This window comes from Drosophila elegans, unplaced genomic scaffold (assembly GCF_018152505.1).
Source record: "Drosophila elegans isolate 14027-0461.03 unplaced genomic scaffold, ASM1815250v1 contig_149, whole genome shotgun sequence".
NCBI classification, from domain to species: domain Eukaryota; kingdom Metazoa; phylum Arthropoda; class Insecta; order Diptera; family Drosophilidae; genus Drosophila; species Drosophila elegans.
The window spans coordinates 13,699,481-13,718,205 of record NW_024545513.1 but is presented as its reverse complement, the minus strand read 5'-3'; the positions used below and the strand labels follow the sequence as shown (position 1 = coordinate 13,718,205).

The 18,725-nt window shown below is 45.9% G+C and overlaps 3 protein-coding genes across 3 annotated transcripts; 2 read left to right on the top strand and 1 right to left on the bottom strand.

Annotated features, from left to right (window-relative positions):
• Window positions 1-645: 645 nt before the first annotated feature.
• LOC108140883 (ceramide synthase) lies at window positions 646-18,503 on the bottom strand. Its single transcript, XM_017263913.2, has 4 exons — window positions 17,823-18,503; window positions 3,015-3,486; window positions 1,815-2,144; window positions 646-1,169 (listed from the first exon to the last, which is right to left on the bottom strand). Exons 1-4 carry the CDS (start codon window positions 18,185-18,187, stop codon window positions 1,071-1,073), a joined length of 1,266 nt encoding a protein of 421 aa, XP_017119402.1. The 5' UTR covers window positions 18,188-18,503; the 3' UTR covers window positions 646-1,070.
• On the top strand, window positions 3,439-9,040 carry LOC108140880. The gene is made up of 3 exons (XM_041707881.1): window positions 3,439-3,543; window positions 3,631-4,024; window positions 4,101-9,040. The coding sequence occupies exon 3, from the start codon at window positions 4,253-4,255 to the stop codon at window positions 8,933-8,935; it is 4,683 nt and encodes a 1,560-aa protein (XP_041563815.1). The 5' UTR covers window positions 3,439-3,543; window positions 3,631-4,024; window positions 4,101-4,252; the 3' UTR covers window positions 8,936-9,040.
• On the top strand, window positions 9,624-12,905 carry LOC108140882. Its single transcript, XM_017263912.2, has one exon. The coding sequence runs from the start codon at window positions 9,788-9,790 to the stop codon at window positions 12,752-12,754; it is 2,967 nt and encodes a 988-aa protein (XP_017119401.1). The 5' UTR covers window positions 9,624-9,787; the 3' UTR covers window positions 12,755-12,905.
• Window positions 18,504-18,725: the final 222 nt, after the last annotated feature.

Sequence of the window (18,725 nt, the reverse complement as noted above, 5' to 3'; positions counted from 1 at the left end):
ATTGGTGGTCAAATAAACTCCTATTTGTTCCCGTCTTATAAAACTCCATTTTTTTTAATTAAATTTAAATAATGGATTGTCCAAAAATATATTCATTTCCACAAATGTAAAGTTTTATAAAAGGGTATCATATTATATCAAATCAAGTAAATCAAAATACGTATACAATATAATTGTTTTTTCTCTTCATATTTCTGTGGGGAATTACATGATTGAGGTGTAGGTACTGTATATTTTATTTGGTTATGATATACTTAAAGATTGACTGCATTTTTTTTCTTTGGGCTGCTCCTAGTTAAACAAACATGTAAAACATATAGTGTACAATGTTTGATTCTTTTTTGTTTTGTTTGTCTTGTTTTGTTCATCTCAGAAAACACAAAAGTTGTTTTACGGTCCCCGGATATCTATATATTCTTTGATCACTATACAATCGATCAAGGCCGGCAAATGCAAATGCAAGTGCAGTATTATATGCGCATCGAACATTCCTAGTTATACATCTGGCCAATCTTTTTGGCTTTAATATGCTTTTCAGTTATCTTCGCTATTAATATTTCTAACAGGTTATGTCATTAGCACAAGCTTGCGATTAATAACATCGATTTTGTGGATATAGCAAGAATTGAATGCAACATTAAATTGTTTATGGTTTAGGGGGCTTGCTTCAAAAAATAAGCAACTTAGTTTATTCGCTTCATCTGCATTTGGTTTTAGTTTTAGTTTTCGTTTTTGTTTTTCTTTTCGTTTTTGTTCTTAGTTTTTTCATGTTTTTTGTTTGTTTTGTTTTGTTTTGTTTTGTTTTAGTAAATTATGTCTTTTTAAAACTAAACATCTGTCCCTGGTCGCATTGTTTTCTGTAATCCTCTCTCGATTCCGGTTCCGTGTTCAATATCCGTCCGTCCTGACGCGTCTGTCTTGTGGGTTGAGGGTCCGGGTCCGGGTCCTTGTTGTATAACTAATTGTTAAAAATGTATAAACAATAGCAAGATCTCCGCAAAAAATGGAAGCGGCTGGAACTGTGCCTCAAAATAAATACATGGATACAAACAAACAGGTTACAATTTGCACTAGTTTTTGCCATTAACGAGGGCGGTGGGGATGGGCGTGGCCGCTATCGTGGCCTGAAGATCGGCGTTGGGCGGCTTTCGCTTCTGCGGCAGAAAGACCTGAAAAACACAAGGACACACGAAAGTGAGCGGGACAGAATAATATAATATAATAGAATGTATGCCATTTATATTGTTAATAGTAAGTTATTAAAAAACTGTTTCAAAACGGTTTTTTGTTATTAAAAAAAAGGAATTTATTTTAAAAATCTATAGAAAATTATTTAATAAATGTTTTAAAGTCGTTTCAATATAAATGTTAAGATTTTTATTTTATTTCTTACAATATAACAGTCTATATTAAGAGCATCACTGTTATTAAAGGCTTGTGAAATAAAAGTCATTACTAATTTTATTTTGATATAACTTTGAAAATATAAATCAGTCAGTGATTTTAATATTTTTGTCATCAAGAAACAAAATTAAAAAAAACTACTTGTATTTGAATAAATAAGGACTTTTTTTAAGTGATAGATGTCTCAGGCAGATTTTTATAATTAATGTTTATCTTTGACAGTCTTTAATAATTTAATTTAATATTAAAGTCCGTCATAGCAGATTGAAGAAAATATAATAAACCATGTTTTATGAAAATGATATCTACTGCTACTATTAACAACCCGTTTTCCTAATTTCCTTCCTAATTCTTTCTAATATTTTTTTATCTAAGTTAGTTGTGTGCTGGGGGGCAGAGAGATCGCTCACCTTGAGGGCCCCCAAGACCATCAGGTAGAACCAGTAGAGCTGTGGCAAGAACAGAATGGCGATGCTGACGAGGCAGCCCCGCGGCAGCCCGCACATGGCCGCCCACATGGAGGCGGCCTCGATGGCCAGGCTGTAGCGCCACATCACGTACGGCCACATGCAGACGCGGCACACGAAGAAGGTGGCCAGCATGAGCAGTCCGTTGGCGATGTACACCCGCGAGTCCTTCAGCCGCATGGTGCTCAGGATGCTGCGCAGCGAGACGAACGGCGTGGAGAACTCCATCATGAACATGTAGCTGTAGATGCAGTGCCCACCGCCGCGGATGTACTGCAATGGAAATAGATTTGGGATAAGTATGCGACTATTGTATTTGGGCGTGATTACACTATATAGAGTGCCATAACGCCCACAAATGTTAATGCATTTCCAACAACTCAATAGCGCCTTTTCACGCTGTGATATATTAATTTGCAAAAAAAAAAAAAATGTATTATGATCATGAAATCAATATTTTTATGTAATCAACTATATATATTTTTTTTCTAATATTCAAAACAAAAGAGGGCAATAAAGGCTGTTAGTCAGTTGCACTTTTTTTAATGCAATATACTTGCAGGCGTTATTGCACCAGGCGTTGTAACATGGACCTATAGATTTTATATCGCCCTTAATAATACTATGATACAAAATGTGATCTTTTAGTTTTTACATAAATTAAATAATACTTTTATAATGGATTCGAAAATGTTCCACCACATCAGCGTTTTTTTTAGAAACTATAACTCAAAGTTGGAAAATGATTTATTTCGATAGTTATTTAACCTCATTAACAGGAGACAGATTCTCTTTTTAAATTCTTTAACAACTAGTTTAGTTAAGAGGAATTAAATATATATTTTTTAAATTTATGTTGAATTTCCTCATTTCTTAAACAAATAATTTGTAATTCATAGGTATGAAAAACGAAGTAGTCGTACTTTTCTACTTATAGCTCCACTAGATTAAATCTTTTATTCGTATTGAAAACATGAATCCCTCTCCTTGTTATTGCTGCACAAAAAATGAAAAGAATTCAAATATTTTGAGTTCGAGGTTAATTTTCTAAAACGCTGACGTGCAGGAGCATTTTTGTGGCCAGATTTTAGAAAACACATTTTATATAACACAGTATAACTACTATATACGACTTGGTCTTACCGTCACCACCAGCAGGCCGAACGTGCCGATAAAGACGTGGTGAATCATCATGACCGGGTGCGTAAGGACATACTTGAGGAAGTCCCAACGTCCGTCCTTGGGAATCTGGACGCAGGCGCCGTCGTAGTCGCAGATCTCGTGTGGGGTGCCCGGGGTGCTGCCGTTGTTATTGCCACCCGAGGTGGGACGGGACTGCCCGTTGACCTTGCCGTTGGCGTGGCCATTGCTCGTCGGCGCACCCGCCCCCGCCCCCTGACCCTTGGTGATGCGCAACAGGTGCAGCTTGTCGGCGATCTTCTGGGTGTGCACCTTGTACATCGACCAGATGTCGTACATAAAGTAGGCGGTGCCGAACCAGCCGTAGGCCTCCATCAAGAAGTGCGACGCATAAACGAAGGACTTGGTGCACGTCGACTTGCAGACGATGAGTCCCACGAGGAAGGAGAAGGAAGCCTGGATGGCCGAAACGATTCTGAAAGCAATTAACAACATTTGGAGACTATTAAATATATATGCCTGGGAAAATCAAGTAGGAGCTATTACAGCTAAACCATATATTATCAGAAAGAATTGCTCCTCTATTAACCATTTTGAAAATACATTTTTTCTTCGGCAGGTGTCGCCAGCAAATTTTGAGTGGCGAGCGATTAAGTCAAAAGCGTCATCTGTTGGGAAAAAACATACATAGATGAAGGATAACCATACTGCTTGCAGTGACGTCACTGAATTCTTAATTACTTCTGACTAGCTTGTTCGATTTGGAAAATGTTTGGCATGTCGATGGATATAGACCCCATAAATATAAGCTGCTTAATAACTGGCCTCTACAACATCTTTACAGAGCTTCTCTATACTCAATGAATAAGAAACCTTTTCTCCAAATTTCATATTGCTTATCCTCTAAAAGTTGTAATCTAGCACGTATTATTAATTTTATTGCCATTTATTAAAGCAAATGAGATCGATCATCATCTGCGGCATGATGCCATGTCGTATATTCCATATTTGGCGTTAGTTATTACAGACAATCGACTTAAAATTCAACTAGACCTTCTGATTTCGACATAACATAATATATATTCACAGGAAATAATTCAAAATTTTTGGTAACCAACTGGAAGACGTCATCCCATCCGCAAATATAAGAAAAAAAAAAACAAAAAACAATAACTGAAGTCCGAACCGAAAACCATCCAGCCCCCCATCTACATCCTCATCCCTAGTTCAAGCCACCGGAAATGGAGCCGTGTGATCGCGGACCGGAGAGGGTCATGCGGCAGTACCTGTCCCAGCTGCTGGAGACCGGCACCACCCGCTCCACGGGCTGCCTGGACCGCTTCCTCGTGAGGGGCATGACCAACTTCCCACCGCCACAGCCACAGCCGTCGTCCATCGAAGGCAAGGCATCGCGCTGCTCCCTCTTCGAGCGGCTCCTGTGCGGCGGAAGTCGAAAGTCGGAACGTCTGCTGGTGCCCGATCTGGCCACCGAGTGGTTCCGCAAGCAGAAGGTCTTCCTGGACAGGCTCACGCCGAAGGAGCTGGCCGCCCTGAGCGCTGGACTGGCGGCGGATAAGGGCAGCGACTCTCTCGCTCGCCAGCAGGCAAGTTCAGGCCTTGCAGGCCAAACGAAAGATTCAGATGGGGGGCCAGTGAGCAAGGTGGCCACATGTCTGCCCGCCACGGAGTCCAGAAGTCAGGGTAATCCCTTTCTGATCGGCAAAAGCGCAAAGGAGGAATGTATCCCAATGCGTAGCGAGAGTCCACGGCGCTGCAAGAAGCTGCACGGGCGAGGCAGCTGCTCCTGCCTGCGGAGTCGAGGAGCAGGTGCCACGACTGACGACTGGCCCTTCCAGGCCGATGGACAACCCATGGCCGGCGAGTGTTTGGCGGCACGCCGGACGGAGCCGCTGCTGCCGCGCCTGCGCCGCAAGTTCGACTTGCGACAGGCGCCGCAACGGCGTCTCGATCCGGCCCTCTTCCGCCGCATCTCGCCGGAGTTCTTCCGCATCCTGGCCAGCTACGAGGCGGCCATGAGCGAGGTCTGTCCGCTCTACGGCATCTCCATGCAGCACTGGGGCGAGACGACGGCCTGTTGTCCGTGCGAGGAGCACTCGCACTTGAAGTCGCGCTTCCTGGGCGACGATGCGGTGGCGGCCGCTGCCATTGTGCCACCCACATGGCCGCCAGTTGAGTCCCGAGGAGTGCCAGAGAAGGAGCCACCCGCTAAGAGGCAAACGGAGAAGAGAACTGCAAGATTCGTCAAGGACCAACCGGATAGGGAAAAGAAGACCTACAGCAAAGACACCGGCGCCAATGAATTCAGTCACCTGGATAAGGAAAACGAGAATAAGTCCAGGGATGAGCCGATTTCTTCCGAGGATGAGCGGCAGAAACAAAGGCGTACGAGGCATGACTACAAGCACCCACAATTTCTGGTTCACTCCGACGACGAGCGGCAGGATCCCAATGTCCAATCCCAATCGTCCAATCCCGCCGAGAGTCGTCGGTCGGTGGATCAGCAGCGGCGAAGCCTTGACCACCAGGTCAGCAGGCAGTCGGACGACCAATCGAGCAATCTCCCCGAGAAACGGAGGAAGTTCGGCAGTTGCTTCCGCCGGCCAAGACAGCCATATGGGACGGCCTCTGTTTCCTCGAATATCGCTCCGCCACCTGCTCACTCACTAGTTGATTCGCCTGCATTTAAACCGGTTCAGCCACCTCATTCAACTGCTCATTCAACTGCTTATCCAACTGCTCATTCAACTGCTTATCCAGCTGATCATTCAACTGCTCATTCAACTGATCATTCAACTGCTTCTCCGCAAAATGTAATGACCGAAAGCGAGCACCAGCCACCAAGCAAGGGCATTCTCGGCGGATTCACCGGCATGTGCAAGCGATGCATGGAGCCGGGTCGCCACCTGTTCTACAATTTGAACGCCAACTACCACCAGAACCGGGAGAGATATGGCCAGATGCGTCAGAACAGAAAGCGGCAAAAGGAACGGGAACGGGAGCGGCAACGATTGACCGAGGAGCAGGTGGACAGGGACAGCAGCACCACGCTGAGACCCTCCGACCCACCCGAAGTCGGAACCCAGACGGAAATAGTGGACAGCGAACAGACCCTGGCCTTTCGCACGCCCGCAAGCGAACGAACTTTGGCGGAATCGAACCAGGGAGCAATGCTACCGTCGGCGGAGACATCTGTGATGGCGACACAATGCCAGGCGGACTGCCAGTGTGGACTGCCCCAGGAGGCCTTCCAACTGCCGCCCGTCTGCAGGTGCACTTGCCCGACGGAACAGCGGGAACATCGGCGAAGCACCAGAGTTCCCAGAAAGTCCCCCACCGAGACGGACTACTCCAAGTGTGGCCAACGGGTTCGGGCCTGCTATTTGGCCAATGATTTCCACCAGTTGATGCGGCGCGTGGCCAAGAAGAGACCAAGACCTATCACTCAAGTTCCGGGAAGACCCAAAACCAAAGAGCAAGCTGCCAGGTCAGAGGAACCAGCCCCACTGCCAAATCCTGCAGCCCAAGTAAAAGTACCAACCAAGTCCAAAAGGAAACCAAAACCAATGGTCATTGCATCACAGCAGCCGGAACAAAGTTCAACCAAGCACTTGAACGTCACCTATGCGGCCACCGGAATTCCCAAGATGCAGAAGGTCAGGAAAAAGAGAGTGCAGTCCTCAAGGGAAGCCTCATCGCGAAGTGACATTCCCTCGGTGGGATGCCAACCCCAAGAGATGCCAAGCGGCAAACAAAAGGAAGGCCAAAGCTGCACCTATTCCCCTAAGCCCAGTAATAGGAAGCCATACACTTTACAAGGAGGATCGCCAAGAGCCCCATCCCCAAGGAACAAGCAAGAAGCAAAGGTTAGTGGCCCCCGGGAACGTCGTCCGAGGAATTGGCGGCCAGATCCCAGGCCATCCAATTGGAGTGCAAGCAAAAGGCGGAGTCAGAGGAGGGCACCTTCGCGCTGCTCCTCCGCCAGTTCCTCTGGACGATCGCATCCAGAGGCGTTCAGTGCAGTGAGTGACTACTGCCAGTCGAAGGCGAGCTGCATTTCGGGAGCTCCAGCTGCAACCAATTGGTCGCCATCGAAGAGTCGAGAGAATGCTTCAAAAATGCAGGAGCGCCGGCAGAGCCCCCAATCCAAATCCTCCTATGCTCCATCCTCCGATGCCTACTCCAGTCAATATTCAAGACGGTGGCAACAAGAGGATCAGTACCAATGCTCGAACTGGAAGTCGGACAACGCAAAGCCACCGAACCAATGGCAAGCTCCCCTGTTTCCGGGTAGATTCAGTTGGGTAGATCCCACCAGAGCACCCTCGCATTTGGAGACGGGTCGTCGCTACTACACGGACACACAGGAGCCGAGACGGCAGTGCAGCTGTCGCTCCCTGCGCTCGAAGAGCTCCATCCGGGCACTCAGTTCCAACACGGACAGTGTGCGGTGTCCCTGTGCTCCAGCTCCATCGGTGGCCAGTGTGGACCCACCCCTGGAGCTGCTGAATGCAGCGGAGGAGGAGGAGAAGGAGGAGGAGCAGTGCTATTGTTACGACTATCATCCTCAAACTTCAGACCAACAACCCATGGAGAACACATATCTCCAGCCCTTCACCAACCAATCCCCACAAACTTGTAACTGCAGCCGGACCAAACCAGCTTTATTCAGTAACGCTCTGAGGTGGGAGCCACAACAGCACCACCATGCCCGCACCCTACTGCGCACCCAACGACCTCCGCCCCAGAAACACCCACAGTACTACTCAAGATACCATCAGTATCCAGCTGAGAACTTGGCAGTGCCACAACAACAGAGCAGGGAGTGGGTTCCAGAGTACCAAGCCCACAATCACTGTGCATGCGATACTAACCAAAGATGGGAGGAGCTGGTGGAAAACACGCCACACTACACGGAGCAGCACTACCCAATGCAGGGGATTCAGAACGATGATGACCTAAGGCATTACCCCTATCCCAGGCAAGCCAATAGCTTCGCCAGGCAGGGAAGGGATCGAGCTGGAGCCATTACTGCCGCAGCTCAGGGACTTCGTGGTCTGGTGAATGCTTTGGGGGGAAGTCGGCATAGACCGCGACACAATCACAATCCTAGAGAAAGCCATCAACAACAAGATTATTACCACGAAACGACAATCGATCCCAGCGTGGTGCCCAGCCAGCAAAGTGTTCGATATGATGAAGAACAAGTGGAACAGGATCGCAATCAACCAGATTACAACTGCAATCTGCCAATGGAGGCAGCATCTCAGATGCCTCCATGCAGTTCGACCTCGCTGCCCAGAAACAACTACTCCAATTTCAACCTCTACTCAAGGAGGTCCAACAAAGGAGGTGAAAGTAACTACTACTTGCCCGCGGATGGAATGCCCAACAGCTATAATGACCGACGAAACATGGATGGGGAACAATCATTTAGAGCAAGGGAAGCTGAAAGATCGTCTCAGTTCCGTTTCTTTGGCTCTGAAATGGATTCCCACAGGAGAACGACTTGCATTCCCAAAAGAGGACGGCAAACTGGAGGAGCTTCACCTCTTGTCGATGAGCCTCCTAAAACGACCACGCCACTGGCCATTTTTCTGGACAGTTTGAGAGCGAAACGTGCTGCCTCTGAAATTGTGACTAAAACGGCACAACAACCGGAGTCCAGAAGAGTCACCACCCTGGGAAAAACTCTGGCCAAAACTACACCAGTACACTGGAGCCACGGCACCTCGTCCGCCAGTGATGATGACGCGGATGCGGATGACTGCCTGGACTTGAGGCACAGGCGGATGCGCTGTCCCGCGCAGGAGACCATGGTCTTTCCATCCACCTACACGGGACTCCTGGAGGAGCAAATCCTCGACGAGTATCTGCCCAGGCCGCGATACAAGCGCAGGACATAGGTAGAAACCCAATTTCTCTATGCTTCACAATTACTTGAGGTCAAATTGTAAGCAAAGGCAATAGAATATAAATAAATGTGGAATAAAGTTTAAAGTTAAGTATTATTTTAGTGAAAAATACGTGGTGTGCAACTTATCACAAAAACGTGATGATAAAAAAGAAAAGGAATTTACAAATTCATTTCGTTTGCGGCTTCACAGAAATACAACTAAACTTATTTTTTGTACTCCTAGTTACTCATTTCTTTTCAAATAAATTTAAACAATACTTCGGCACTAAGTTTCCAAAATTTGTATTTATATGAAGTGGATTACTAACCTTATGAATAATAGTTCTCAAGATATTAAGTTTAAAAATACTTCAAGACTGAGGTCATAATCTCGTATTTATGTGATGATGTATTAAGATCCCAAACTCGAATTTTTGTTAAAGTGGATTGTGAATGATATATTATATATCATAAAATCTAAATTGCCAACCTTACGAATGATAGACCTGCACTGGTTTTCCTGCTAATCATTCCCCAAAAGGTAATTAAAATAATTTCTAAAATTTAGCAACCTATCAAAATCGTTAAAATAGAGTGTTGTTTAGTTAGCTAACTTTTCCCCTTTCTTTTAGTTATCCCATTTGGAACTTGATCCATTTATAAATCATAGACCATAGTAGGTGTCGAACCATCTGTCATTGTTATTTTTCGCCTTTAGCACTCATTATGTTAGATTATCAAACAAAAATTAATCAAAATCGTTTTTAACCATCGAACAAAAGCCCACACAGTGTAAATTTAAGATCAGCTAAAATTCCCATTCGACCAAAAGAACGTCATCAAAATTTACAGCGTAAGTGCAATGGCAATGTCAACATTTTTGGGCGGCACTCGTCGCAATCCGCCGGATCGATCGAAGATAATCAAGGCCAAAAAGCCGGAGGGCAAGCGAGTCACCGGATCGTCGGGCGGTGAAGGATCAGGAGGATCGGGTGTTGGAGCTGTTGGTGGTGCTAATGGATCAACATCCGCAGCCAAGCGCAATTGTGGACCACTGAGTGGGGCAAGGGCACCCAAGAGGACTACGGCGGTGCCAACCGAATTAAGCGGTGTCCTGCCCAAAAGAGCAACTGGCGGTGGTGGTGGTCCGACTAGAACACTCCAAACAACGGCCACATCCACGATGCGTCGTAGACAAGCACCTCTGGCTTCGGTTCCGGTAAGGATTCCCGCTCCCCGTCAAATAAACGAAGTGAAGTGGATCATGATGCCGTCGCCGACATTCGTCCCGTGCAGCGAGACCTCCTCCTCCGAGGACAACAGCCTGGAACAGGCCAAAATCAATGAACAGGATGTGGATGTGGATGTGGATGTGAATGTGGATGTGGATCTGGAGAGGAGCAGCAGCAGTGGGCGGTTGGAGAAGGTGCACCAGCTGGAGGATCTGTGCCAGGTGACTCCGGCCAAGACGAAGGTGCGATGCTCGCGCATATTCTGTGTACCCAGCCAGCGAATCATGCACGAGGAGGAGCTGCTGCAGGCCCAACTGCGCCAGATGCATCCGCGGCGGACGAAGACTTCCAACTGGCCGTCCAGCAGATTGCCCCCTCAACTGATCAGTAGTGACTCCAGGAATCCTCCCACTCTCAGTCGTGTGCCGTCGCAGGAGGATCTCCTAGATGCTTCCAAAGCCGAAGCCCTGATACAACCCGATGCCATCGAGGCCACAGGCATGATCTCCTCCGCTCCCAGTCCAAACGGCAGTCCAAGTCGCAGTCTGAGTCGCCTTCAGAGTCCAAGGATGAGCACTAGCCATACCAGAAGTCCTGGTTCCAGCTCACACCCAGCCACGAATCCAAGCACCCAGAGCAGTAGTCTCAGCAGTAACAGCAGCATGCAGGAAGTGCAGAGCGTCATCCAGCAGGGAAACAAGGCCATCAAGCTGACCTCGACGGTGATCAAGATCATGCCCACCAAAGTGAAACAGGAAATTCCCAAGGAGAAGAAGAAGTTGCCAAAGCCGCCACAAGTCAAGAAAGGACAGGCGGTGACTGGCCAATCAGTAATAGCGTCCCCAAAGTTCACTCCGCGGGTTCAGGTGATCAGCCCCATTAGTCAGTCGGTGAATTATGTGGTCAATCAACTGACGGCTCAATTGAAAGAGGCCGCAACGATGCCGTCAAAGGACAGGGATAAGTCATCCAAGGGAGATGCGCATCAGGTCTGGCCATCGAAGGTTCCTTCAAGCAGGCCTTCCATTTATCTGCTCATGAATCAGCCAAAAGATCAGTCCGCTGAGTCAGCAAACAAAGTGCAGTCCAAAGATGGATGGCTTATCCAACCAATGGAGCCACCAAAGAAACCATCTACAAGTTTGCATAGAGATCAGCCAAGGAGTCAAGCAGGCAAACAGCAGACGAATCCTAGCGCACAACCCAGGCATAATTTGAGTAGATATATGAATGATCCAAGGAACATGGAAGGAAATCAATCTCAAAACCAGTCCACAAGTCCACAGTCGCCCGGTTTGTCATCTCTAAATCCATCAACGAATCCATACATTCCGAGGGCATCCAAAGCGAAGCGAGCACCTCCAGCTACATTCGGCCAGTCCGTTTCGGTGAACCGGACCAGCCGGCCGGCCACATCCATCGCACGTCCGTATGTGGCACCACCGCCTCTGCCTCCGCCTCCGGTGGCGCAACCGACGGATGCCCCAACAACTGGCGGCCGGATCGTGCGGAAGGAGCAGCACAAGGTGCCGCGCACCATGGAGGATGGCATCGATACGAGCTACCAGTACTTCGTGTCCATTCCCCTCAAGCGCGGCAAGAAGCCGCAGGTGGTGCGCTACCTGTACCGTCCGATGGTGCGCCAACTCAACGCACCCACCACGACGTCGTCCATGCGTCGCCGCTCCTTGCGGCGGGCGAAGAGGAAGCGAGAGGCAGCTGGCGGAGATGGGGAGCAGACAGCGGCAGATGGGAAGGCGCCAGAGATGGATCCGACTCTGGGGGCTCTGGGTGGAATGCCCCTACCGCTGGAGGATCCACCGAAGGCCAAGGAAACATTAGTGATAGACCCGGTGGCAGCGCTCAATGCGCCGTACGAGGTGCCACCACTCAAGCTGGAGGCCCGTTTCAAGCCCATGATGGAGCGGCTGGCTGAGATGCCGTATCCCGAGGATCAACCCCACCATCATCGTCGCCGTCGTCGTCGTCGGCGCTCCAATCGCCTAGCCCGCGCCGCCGGTGGCGACGAACAGTTGGCTCCAACAGAGCATCACCTGGCCACTGGAGGTGGCGGCGATGCCATCAATGCAATGAATGCAATGCGCTCCACGGGACAGGAGTCGTCCGTGTGGAAGCCCAGTTGCCGCCGGCCAGCGCTGGTCAACTATCGACCGGAAGCCAATCGTTTGAGCACAGCCACCGGAGCTCCGATCTCCTATCATCCGCCGGTGCAGTTTATGGAGGCTGGAGAGGATGGCTTCATGCTTCCCGGCGAGCCCATGATTCAGGCCATTACCTACGATGATATTGAGCAGCAGGAGAAGCAGGAGCAGCCGGAGCACCAACTGGAACAGATTGATCAACTGCTGCTGGATCTTTCGCCAGGAAAACGCCAACAGGGAGCCACTGTCGTGGCGAAATCAGTGAGCTTTCATCCCGGCGAGGTGACAGTAAGTGAAGCCCCCACCAGGAGGAGCAGCTCCATCAGCATCGGCTCCACTTCGAGCAGCTGCTGCGACGGGAGCAAGTCCAAAGGGCGACGGGCCACACGGAAGAGCAAGGTCACGTCCATGGGAAAGGTCAAAAGTCGCAGGTGAAGGTGAAAAAGTGTGCCCCCGGAAATTGATTGATTGATCATTGATTTACGTAGCCCACTAGATAATTGGATTTTTTTTTTAATTATTGAAAATTTAAAAGAGAAACAAAATTTTGGTAAAACTCACATCATAATCTTTAATAGAAATAGGTTTGTAATATAAAAATCGTTTTGTAAAATTAAAAAAAAACTGTTTCAATCATATTGCTCAACATATGGGTACAGAAGTGTAAGCAATCGCGGAGTTCCATTCTCTACCCAATGAAAAATATTGTAGTGAAGTAAACTAAAACTTTAATATGAATAGGTTACAAACCTCCAAAAACTATTTTTGTAAAATTAAAAAATCAATTTCAATCATAATTGATTGATTTGAGTAACGTATTTCATTGTTAAAATTAAGGAAAGCCTGAAATGCAAAAACAAACCACTTTAGCCCACTTTCTAAGACACTAAAAGCGTAAAACCTACGCTAAAAAATGTTATTACTTAAGAAATAGTAATAGAAATACTATTCCAACATAAAAACTTGCACACCAGAATGTTTATTCAAGTCCACTTATATATTCTCATGGGCCATACATTTTCGACCGGAGCGTTCACAACCCAATGATGGAGGCGGCGATGACTTCATCAGGCGCACCTGCAAAGGTCAAGGGAGGTGGGAGAGGGTCAAGGCCCTGCTGGGGCGATTGCTCAATGTCAGGATGTTGGTCATTAGCGCAAGAACTGGGGCACAGAGCAATAGGAAGCGATAGCCCTACCCTCGTGATAATGGGACTCATCAAAATAGCTTTGAATTACGCTTAAGTGGCTCGGAAATAATAGAATTGGTCGATGTTTTAATATTATTAAGTGTTTAGTTTATTTCCATTACATACTTTTTGTTCTGTCTGGGCTGTTACGTAACTTTCTGATATATGTATATATATATATATATAAACATATATTATATATGATTATAATTGAAAATAATTGTATTCCATTTGTTTGTTTGTTTATTTTAGACTTTGTAGCTTCAAAAAGATTCTATTTTTTATAGCCTTTCATTCCCATTTATTTCTATTGCAGATAGTATATAAACTGGAAGAGGTCGGATCGGGCAACTATAATATATAGATCCCAAAGGAACAAATACGAATATATTTCGAGACTTTAGAATTACGTTCTAAATTATATGAAAACCGGACAACGATAGGAAAATTAATCGAAAATCGATATATCTTCATTGCTTTTATACACATCGAAATATAGTCGTTCTATAGAGTTTTTTATTTTTGTAATTTGAGCAAGTGTATATAAACTTCGGCTGGCAAAAGTTTGCTTTCTTTTTTAATTTGTATTATTTTTATTATTTTATTTTTTTCTATATATTTTAGTTATTCGTTTGCAAATGTGAGTGAATATTGATATTAAATCTCTCTTATATTTGTCTTCCACAAACCTATGGCTTGTGCCCCACATGCCTACGCAATCAATTAGTCAGACGTGATTCCGACTGGTGCAAAGTGATCACTTAACCTGGACGCACCCTCCCCAATGCCTCACCCTGCCTGCAGCGCCCCTGGAAGAAGCATTCAATCGAACCCAGCCCAACAGAACCGAGGCAAAGTGCCCACATCGAATGCAGGCATTAGTTCCAATTAGAAGCGCCGCCGGTTCTACCTAATGTTTGGCCCCAAAGGTGTCAATGTGCTGCCTGCGCACATACAAAGTATTTACTACATGGGCATGGGCATGGGCATTGGCATCGGCATGGGCATAGGTGCTTTTCTGGGTTGGGTCTTTTTGGGCAATGGCATGCGAATCGAATGTGATTTAGATATCGGTTACTGGGTCGTCGGACATCGCCCGCAATCCAAAACAAGCGAGCGCCAGAACCCAGCTAGCTGGAGGTATAACACAAAAAATAGCCTCAACTATGTATGTCCAATTAAGACTTATGGTTGAATGTCAAGGGCCGGCGGTAGGAATAGTTTCCCGCAAATTGTTTACATAGAGGAGGTCTCACCTTCACTAAGCATCTAACGACATGCCGCTTATCAGCGACAGATGCACTCGCTCACCCAAATCGATCGATTGGGCCGATAGGAAGACCCAACCAGACAGACCCGGACGGAACAGATAGGAGGCGACAGATAGCAGATTGTGGACTGGCAGTCGTTAGTCCACAAAGTCAAAGCACCGGACTGATTGCCTTATCGGCGACGTGGTTGTGAAGTGCGTCCGTTGGACTTACAACGATCGTGGGGAAGCAATTGCCAGCCAGCCAGGAAATTGGGTCGGCTGGTGGGGACTTCAATGATTAAATGAGTACGCCATACAGGTCATACAGAAGATGCTGAAAGACAGCTTGATTTGCAAAGATTTGCCGAGAAAGTGCTTATTATTGCATGATCAAAGCCAGTTATAACCAGCCCCGACTAAGACACACTCACTGCACATTTACAAAAATATATATATTTACTAAAGTCCATTTTATCAAATTCGACTATAGAAGATGTGTATATTTAAAAAAAAAAAATTAAAATTCTTTTGATTCTTAAAAAAAAAAAATAATGCATTTATAATGAACTTTTCTGTCAGCTATAGAGTTAATAAAAATCAAGAAACATACATATTTCCTAATATTCAAATATCATTTGTTTGGGAAAAATTTAATCCGTTTTATCAAATTCAAATATTGCTTAATAATTAATGCATATCTCAGGTTTATTTTTGCCAGCGAGTGACTTAAAAAAATATCAAGAAAACAAACATATTTCCTAATATTCAAATATAATTTTTATGGGAATAATGTAGGCTACTCATACATAATAAAATAATAAAACATTAGCACAACTATTTGACTTTCAAATAAAATTTTACTAGAAATGCGATCTAATAACAAATGGTAAAGATATTATTATATTATTTTAAATCTTGAAGCCAGAATAAACCCAAAAATCGGTGATACCCCTTCTAAAGGGAACGCGATAGAAAGCATGTGATGTGCGCTTATCCGAGTTTATGGCAGTGATGAAATAGATTGAGCCAATTCCCATCCAGAGATCGGGTTGTATAACACCTGAGCACACACATATAGCTATAATATATGAAGCGGCACTCTCTGTTTCATCATGACAAGTACATATGTAATCGCAGGGGAGGAGGAGTGGAACTCAATTTGAGCGCGCTAAACAATTCTACACACACACACAGTTTAATTAACACTTTGGGCTGCGGGGAAAATAGTTGGGCAATAGTAGTTGGAAATTAGTAGTTTAAAGAGGCTTTGAGTATTTTATTCAACCGTATTGAAATGCTGGGAAATTTGTTTCTTGCATTGTTTTGTTCTGGATTCAAGCGTTGATAAAATATTAAAGTTCTAAAATGATAAATAAAATATGTCAGCATTGTCGGAAAATAGCAATGAAGATCGAAAAGATCTTGAAGAAAAGAGTGCCAAATTAGGACGTTTATTTCAGTTGATAGAGTCCAGTATTTCAACCGGTTAAAATTCATTTCAAAACCGACTCGCCTTGAGTCAAACCCGTTCTATCCCGCCGCCCCATCACCAAACCATCCCCCTCCCCACCACCCACCTCCCACTTCCCACATCCCACGCCCGCCAAAAGACCTTGACCCGCATGTCGCTGTGCGAGATGATGATATAAATCAGCGCCTCGGCTAAGGAACGCCATTGCCGAATGTCGGGGACACTCCAGCTGGGACATATACTATATCTCTCCATCTATATCTGTATACAGACGACGATGGGAAGGGTACTCTCCACTCGAGAAGTACTTTAAAATGGGTAAAATGCCTAGATAAGGCCAAGGGTGCTTACAAAATGAAAGCAGCACCTTCTATTCAGAAATAATCGCATTCTGTTTGAACTTTAAATAAATATTTACCTACAACAAATACTCGATTTGAACGCATAATTTGATTGAGTGAATCGTGCATTCGCTAAGGCGGGAAATTGATTACGCGATGGGCTAAAAAAGGTAGTGAGAATACCTGATGCCTAAGGCAAATACTTATAAACTTAAATAACTACGTAATCGGTTAGTTCAGCGAACTTTAAGTTGGAATATCAGTAAATTTGTCTGAAAACAGTAGGCTAATGAATAGGTTCTTTAAACCTCAACAAATTCGGCAGTAAACAACTATCGGCAAATCTAACAAATCATTGAAAGTTTAGAAAATTAAGTTAAGTAGAATACCTGATGCAAACATTTCTAAGCTTTAATAATAACGTAATCAATTATGTACATTAGCGAACGTTCAGCTGGGATAGTATGTCTAAATGCGTCTCAAAACAGAAAGCAATAGGAAGGCCACTGAATCGGTTCTTAAAAACAAATCATTGAATGCTTAAAAATGATGTCACGTAATTTTAAAACAATCTATTAACTAATATTTGCATGGAATCCATATGATCAATTTGATTTTTTGGAAAGGTGAAAGATAAATTGTACCTTTGTCCAATTATTTTCAAGATTAAGTACCTGTACCAGAACTGTACACTAGCATCTATCTCTGATCAAACGCAACTAATAGTTAAGAACCAAATGCAAACACTAATTTATATAAGTATTAAACACGTGTACTCAATTGAATAAATTGTGCATTTACAACACCAAATATTTTCTAATTTGATGAAATTTAGAGGTCAAATTGATTACTGGGAGAGGTGACAGATAACTGTACCTTTGCCAAGTTATTTGCGACCTTAAGTACCTGTACCTACGACCGCCATTGTACCATTCATCTCCAATCAATCGAACCAACTGGTTATGTACCCCAGCGAAATAGTTAACATAATGCAAATTTCTATTTATATAGAATTATATAAGTATTGAGAGCGCGCAATGCGATTGCATGAATCATAGGGTCAACTTGAATTTGGGGGTAAGGGCGAGAGACGTGGAGGTTTTTTAGGGGCAAGAGGAGACCTGCGTAGTGCCACCCAGAAGATGAGGCTCACCCACTGCATAACGCAAGTGCAGTGAGTGCGTGTTTGTGGGCGGCATTGCGGGAAAATCAATAGACGAACGCTTGGGCGCGTACCATCGGGTACTCACTTGTTGGTAATCTCCAGGACGTCGGACATCATCAGGCGGTACTTGCGGCGGAACCGCTGGCCATGACTCGTCTCCAGCAGGTATTTGTTGCAGAAGTCGGTCAGCGAGACGAAGTAGATGAATCCCAGCGAGGTGAGGACCAGTCCGCGCTGCAGCGAGATGCGATCGCTGCTGTTGGGGATCTGCCACAAACTGCCGCAGGCCAATCCCATCGAACCGATGGAGAAGGCCAGCGAGAAGTAGCAGCCGCGTCGTTGCGCCGGCGGCAGCGGCATCGTCGGCGTCTTCACCGAGTGTTTCTTGGTCTCATCCTGAGGCTGCTCCTCCTGGCAGGCTCCACTCGCCTGCGGGCGACGCTGCTGCATCCTGCTGCACCCACTTCCAATCCTCTGGCCGCTCACTTGGCGTAACAAAAGGGCACACCGATGGGATGTAGTAGGGGGCACAACCTGTTGCGGGAACCGGGGGATCCGGTCGCTCCGGATGCTCTGCTCCCGCTTCTGACTGCGGGCGGACTTCTCTGCGGCGGCGGCTGCTGATGCTGCTGCTGCTTACAAGCTGCACTGCGTCTGGGACATGGCGGCTGGGCGAACGGGAGGAGCTGGAGAATCTGGCGGCGCGGTGCGAGGGCTCATGGGTCGTGCGGATTGTTTACAGTGTGCCCGTGCAGCGACTAGCGATGGACAAACATCGATGACAGCATCGATGCTATTGATGTTTTCCAATCGGCTAGTCTATGTGTTTATCCATCTCTAACGAGTACTGACAAATGGTCACACCGATAAATATCACTCACGTTATTGCACACTGGTAACGATTCCACTAAATTTATTGTACGCACTTTAAAATTACCCAATTACCTAATACAAACAAAACGCACTTTGATCACTGTAAAAAATGTTG